This window comes from Olea europaea, chromosome 16, assembly GCF_002742605.1.
Source record: "Olea europaea var. sylvestris chromosome 16, O_europaea_v1, whole genome shotgun sequence".
Lineage (NCBI taxonomy): Eukaryota > Viridiplantae > Streptophyta > Magnoliopsida > Lamiales > Oleaceae > Olea > Olea europaea.
In genome coordinates, this window is record NC_036252.1 from 2,659,086 (window position 1) to 2,665,729 (window position 6,644).

The 6,644-nt window shown below is 39.6% G+C and overlaps 1 protein-coding gene across 1 annotated transcript; it reads left to right on the top strand.

The window, feature by feature from the left end:
• The first annotated feature begins 3,514 nt into the window (after positions 1-3,514).
• LOC111412487 lies at positions 3,515-4,383 on the top strand. Its single transcript, XM_023043426.1, has 2 exons — positions 3,515-4,089; positions 4,187-4,383. Exons 1-2 carry the CDS (start codon positions 3,834-3,836, stop codon positions 4,381-4,383), a joined length of 453 nt encoding a protein of 150 aa, XP_022899194.1. The 5' UTR covers positions 3,515-3,833.
• The last annotated feature ends 2,261 nt before the right edge of the window (positions 4,384-6,644 follow it).

The window sequence follows — 6,644 nt, forward strand, 5'->3', positions numbered from 1 at the left end:
TGAATGATAGATCAGATTTTGAACTCATGATGACATTTTTCAGAGTCGAAACTGGGGTGTCTGGTTCCATATTGATCTTTACATGATCCAAAACTTGTAATGAAGGAGGCCTAAAACCGTTTGAATCCTTTTTTTCTGTCTTCATTTCATCTTCACAAGCCCCCATCTCAATTTCTTGAATTACATCCATATGCAATCCTCCTTAAAAGAAAGAAGAGTTTGAGAATGGAAAATGTTTGTTACGATACTGTATATCTAAAAATAATAAGTACCTAAAGCAATGCATTGTTTTTGTTCATTTTAAAGAAGACTCAATTTCTATATATATCATCAACTGATTATGCTATCTCACTTCGAGAAATTTGAATATGAATTCTTGATGCCATTTAAACTCTTACTATGACTAATTTACACTCTGATTGCCTTACCTTGCTTAGTTCCATTCACAGTTGCAATAACTGTTGCTGGGGATGAACCAAGAATCAACCATAATAGATAAGATGGTTCATGAAAGTATCAGAGCAAGGTTCCAAATTCAAGTATTGTCTTTACCCACTTATACTACACCTTTTGATGAAAAATTCATCTATCTTGCACATGAGAGGCGTCTTGAATACTAAAATTAAATTAATAAACACATTCCTCTTTAACAACTGAAACTGTTAGAAGAAGTAATTCAATATACATAGGTTGCCTAAAGAAAAAGCAAATATCGAACAAACATACAAATATAAACCAACATATAAGGGCTTATACTATTTCTCTAAATAAGTTTGCTCTTTGAAGATGAAATCTTCCTAATGAGATCAGTTTGTCAAGTAAGGTACTTCTAGCAAGAGAAATGCTTACACCATCATAGAAGAACTGAAAACCTCTTTCTTCCTCCCAAGCTTTCAATTTAGGTTTCAATGTTTCCACCATCTCTATGAAACCAACCAAACCAAAGTCACTAAGTTCATCTATTCAAACACATACAGAAATGAGAGAAAAGTGATGTTGCTCCATAAGAATACCAAATAAACTATCAAAGGTTATCTTTCCCCGAATCTCAAAATGAAAAAGAAATTATTTTCTCACGTTCATCATACACGTTAACCCGTGATCTTACCTCCATGATATTCTGATGAGAGAGAAACTTAATGGCATCAACAAATATTTATTTTAAAACCAGATGCTCTACTGTTCATTGACCCTCTGTTTCAAAGAAATCAAATTAACTCCTCGCGCCATATTACTAAATTTAACATCCGGAGTCAAAGTAAAGGAGATTGCCAAACTTTAGAACCTGGCATTATTTTATTGGTTATTTGGGTCTCTCAGAATTGGAAATTTAATAAATCGGAGGCAATTGGCAAAGCTGCTCATATACCATTAAATACCATATACAACATATGGCTCCCCCAACACATTAAACATATTTCCCACCTCACCACAATTATATTAAAAACTGAGATATGTACCTGGAATTGGTAATAAGAGCTCGAGCTTTCTCAGCACGCTTTAGCATAAGATAGTTACCTCTCCCAGCATTATAACGATTTTCATCGTAAATTAGGATCATTTTAGATAGCGAGTAAGAGAGATGAAAATAGATAAAAAAAAAAACAATAGTACAAGTCATTTCACTTGAGCAACATATATCCCACGCTATTATAGTCTTCCAGCCAGCACTCCTCTTCACAAGTAGCCAACCATTTTTAAAGTTTTTCAAGTATATCTTTTCTACTAAAAGCTTCTTCTTTAACCTTGGAAATATGAATCTCCAGTTGTTCCAGTTGGGAAGAAGTATGTTTTGGGTTAGTAACAACTATTTTATTGACCAGCAACTGTTCTTACTAATTTTGTACAATAAAATAATTTGCTTGTTAGATTTAATATGGAATAAGCTTGTGGTTTAGAAATATGCATTACAAATTGTATGGGTTTTTAAGAAAACATATGCAACTTTAGCAAGTTTGAGGGGGGGTTATACTGTGTAAATAGGACAAGCACAGGGTTTTAAATTTCTACATATTAGCCGTAAACAGCTCATTCCATTGGTTCAAAGATTGGTCTTTTCTTTGCAGTTGCAGTTATTTTTTGTTTTGTATGATCAAAATATGTTAATAACCAGGAACATATTCAAAACAGGATTTCCCGACAGTTCATCTATCCATAGTTGTTTCTCAACTGTTGTACCCGACAGTTATCCTCTGTAATTCTCGACAGATGAACCGTCGACGGATAAAATGTCAGGACCGACAGTTCAGTTCCTGCCTGCCTAGGGCCTACCAGTAGAAAATTATATTTCTATGTGATATGCGTTCAGATATCAGTATTCATTTTATTTTTTGCATGCAACAATTTCTGATGTGGAAATCATGTTTGATGTGGGAATATCTTCCGTTTCAATGCTGGGAGGAAGTTTATATTGTGGTATGACGCTATTTTTTCTTATTTTGTCTTTGTAGACATGGATTTCGAGCCTCTTGTTCCAGAGAATGCACGCTTGCGGGGCCACATATCGCAGAGAAGCAATCTGTGGTATATAAAAATAGTCGTGGAACATTTTGACGAGCGATAGCGAGAAGAGTTTCGCAACTCATGCCTTGGGTTCTTGTCCGAGGTTCCAGATCTCCAGTTCTCTGCCCAATTAATCCAACAACTCGTATTCTACTGCATACAAACAAAGAAGCGGCACGAACTGTGGTTTAATTTGCAAGGCCACCTCGCCAGGTTCAGAATTCAAGAGTATGCCCTTGTGACTGGATTAAGGTGTGGTCTTCTCCCGGATGACAATGTCATGGACCAAGTTCTTGAGAAGAGGAGACTAAAGGACTAATACTTTAAACATGTGGACAAGATTTCTTGCGCCCAACTCGAGCAGACATTTCTTCGATCGTCAACACCTCGAGCCGATCGGTACAAGCTTGGCCTCGCTTTGATCATCGAAGGAGTCTTCAATGCTCTGGATAACAACGTTGGTATCGACATGGAGACGTTGTCGATCGTCGACGATCTAGACTTATTCTTTTCGTATCCTTGGGGTAGAATCTCGTATGGACGGCTGCTAAAGGGCTTTCGGGGCCGTTGGGCAAGAAAATTTTTGGATGCGACGAAGAAAAAGGAGAAGGCGGTTAGCTACACGGTCCACGGCTTTCCCATTGCCATACATGTATCTTTATTTTACCTACTAGTTATTTCAATGCAAATGTATTTCATGGTTGGTTTCGTTTTGAACTCACATTCCTTTTTTCTCTGACAGATATGGGCGTTCGAGGTGGTGCCTGAAATTGGTGATCGCTTCGGTTAGCGTCTTGGGGAACGTTCCCCATGGCTTCTCAACTGGACATCAACAAAACAGCTGCAGCAGCGTACGTACGACGATTTCTTCAAGAATGTACAGGTAAAAAATTATGTTACTTCTACGATCTCATACCTTCCATTCGTCATTGTAGCATGTGGTTATTTCGTAACGAATATGTTCACGTTGTAGCTGCACGTGTCCGCAACACTACGGCCCACCAAGACTGAGCGTGGGCAACCTCATATCGCAACTCTTGTGCTGCTCAATGATGATCCTGTCCCGGCGTTGGATGACCTTGCTAGGGACAGTGTTGCTCCGCAGTTCCAAGCAGAGCGTATAGGCACCCTCGAGGGTGATACTTCTGAGGAGGCCCATGACGGTGGGGAGACCAGTGGTGAGGAGGAGGAGTCAGGAGCTAATGAGAACGAAGAGGACGAAGGTGGGGCTCGGAGGAGGACAACAATGAGGATAGTGACAGTGATCGAGTTGGACGAAGTGGACAGATGGGGACTTCCCCCCCTCCCACCAGCATAGAGCTACTTCTCCCATGGCACCGTCCACCTCTCATGTACGACCTGCTGCAGCGGCTGGATCAAGCCTCACAACAGACGATGTTCAGGGCATGTTGCTAGATCAAAGAATTCTGTTCGAAATGCGGCTCCGCACTGTGAAGCTCGAACTCATGCAGCACATGTCCGATGAATTTAAAAAATTGAAGGACTTCATATCCACCATCGTCCCAGCATCCGGCTCTACAACCACTGCATGTGCGACTGATGTGGACCCCAAGCCCAGACAATCAGGTACTTCACCATATGCGTACTACAGTTCTTTATGACAATGTTCACTTTATCCCTGCTCACTGACATGTTCTGTATGACAATTGTTCATTCATTGTAGACTACGGAGGCTTTGCAGGCCACCACCCGTCGCTTGACGGTATCGACGAAGACATGGGGATTGACAGGCAAGAGGGGGATGGTATGTGCATTAATGAAGAACACATGGAGCCATGCCTGGACGAGCAGGATATGCCACTGGCCACTAGAACCGAAAGTCTGCAAGGTACGTCGGTTATTTTTGAGCAAATTGATTAATTATTATTTCATGTGTTTCGGAAGTTTTGAAAATTGTTAAAATTCACTTTCCATTCGCTGTTTCGTTGTTGTTCTGAATAGACATAGCGCACATTCAGCCGTGCCCGGAGGATCGCCCAGTGCCAGAGCCCTCTACAATCGAAGAAGTGCAAGGTATTGCATTATTTTTCACGATTTGAACAAATATTATTTCAGGCATTCGATTAGTTTACAATTGTTCATTTGTTGTAGTCAAAGGGGCCCACCACCCATCGCCTGGCGACCGTGAGAAAGAGCAAGACATGGTGCCTACTGGAACCATAAATCTACAAGGTATGTGGGTCAGTTATGAGGAAAACTTGTAGATTGTTGTTTCATGTACTTGGCATAATTTGGAAATTCGTACATGTAGTTATACACTGAAAATATTTAATTGTCCTTTTCGACAAACACAGTACACATTGAGCCATGCCCCGACAATGACCTCGTGCTAGCGCTCGCTGCAGTGGATGAAGTGCAAGGTATTGCCTTAATTTTTGACAATTGAATTTATTTTTCGTTTCATTTGCTTACGTTGTAACTTTCCCAGTTCCCGCCGATGTAGCCCGACTAGGACGGGCTGTTACGACAAATAGATGGCGATCCGCATGACTGCGACGTCCGGCACCTGCTACCAGGATTCCATACACGAGGGGGAGCGCAAAGCAAAAACATTAGTAATTGTGGATAAATTGCCGAACATAGCACGATGATGGGGTTCAGCATGCTTTTGTCTTTTGTTTGATGTAATTTACGTGGTGAAGGATGTTAGTTACTTCGCGTTATATTGGTGCCTTTTTCATTCATTTTTGTGATTTACATATCAGACAAGGTAGTTGGCAAGCTTGGTGACACTTAGAAGCATTCATCACATTTTGCAATTCCCGTGGTGAATGCCTTGTCACGGTTTACCGTTGCTGAAATTATTGTAGTGTTACAACTTGTATTAGTTATCCGACTTTATTATGTTATGTCAATCGTACTTACGGTACTAAGTGCCTTCATTCAATGTTCGTCAACGCTCGTACATTGTATTGCGCAAAAAATTATGTATGCGTACGTTTTACGAATATCCATTTACAAGTAGATAGCGGGCTTGAATGTCGTAGTTCCTTAGTAAACTATAGATTGGATTAAGATGAGGACCCATTAAAAGTGCCACTACAACTAATTGACGAATGAGTTTATGTATATTCCGTTGTCCTTCGTATGTTATTATGTGGGTTAACATGATGAGAGGGTTTTGTGAGAAACTGTACCATTACAACCATGGTGCAACTAAGAAGTTGGCAAATGAGAAGTAATTTATTGCAAGCAACCAGATAATATGAATTTTACACATCATTGAAGTATTTTAGTCTCTGCCAATGTCATAGTAATGATGGTACAATGGGGGATAAAAGTACACTTATTATATTAACCATCACACCAATTGCTTTTCAAATTTATTTAGAATTGAACTTGGTGGTTGGGTAGATAAATGAAGTAATTACTTCCTTCTTTCAGGATGATTACAAATACCAGGAGACCATTGTTGCTTACAATCAATTTTGGAGCCAAGGTATTGTGTCACTTTGAACTTACCTACAGATCATTGTGACACTTTCAACGTAGTTGAACAACATTGTGGTAAGAAAGAGCTACTTCTATTTATTCTTCTTCATTTATTCTGCAGTTTACCAAAATTCGAAATTATACGATCTTTATTGCAATGCACGTTTTCGTCAACTGTCGAGAAGGAAGAAAACATCTGTCGGGCCCGACAGTTCAACTAGGCGGGCCATTAAATTTTATAAGTTCCTTGCGTTTCGATAATTGAAAATGGTGGGATTTTCCAATACAAGTGTCTTAGTGTAACATGCTATTGTAGATATTATACGTTTATGATTTTTTGCAAGTAACAAGTATTTCCAATACATTAATACTATCATAATGAATGCATTACAAGCATTGTCTATCAAATTACATTTCATATGTCATTAAAGCTGTTGTGAGGCTTCCATTTTGAAACAGGTAGTTGATACGAGATAATGGGTTCATCCACCTCTAGCAATGAAACATTCAACTCCAATATGCATCCACCCATACTGGGTTCATCCGCTGAATTTCCCATCGTTTTGTTGTCAGACGATGAGGATGTAAGAGTTGAACAGCATGGTGCCGAGTTCGATGAAGTGTCAAGTGCAGAATCTAAGTCACCGAACAGCATTCTCGATCAAGTCTTCGAGGTTAGGGGTCCGGTC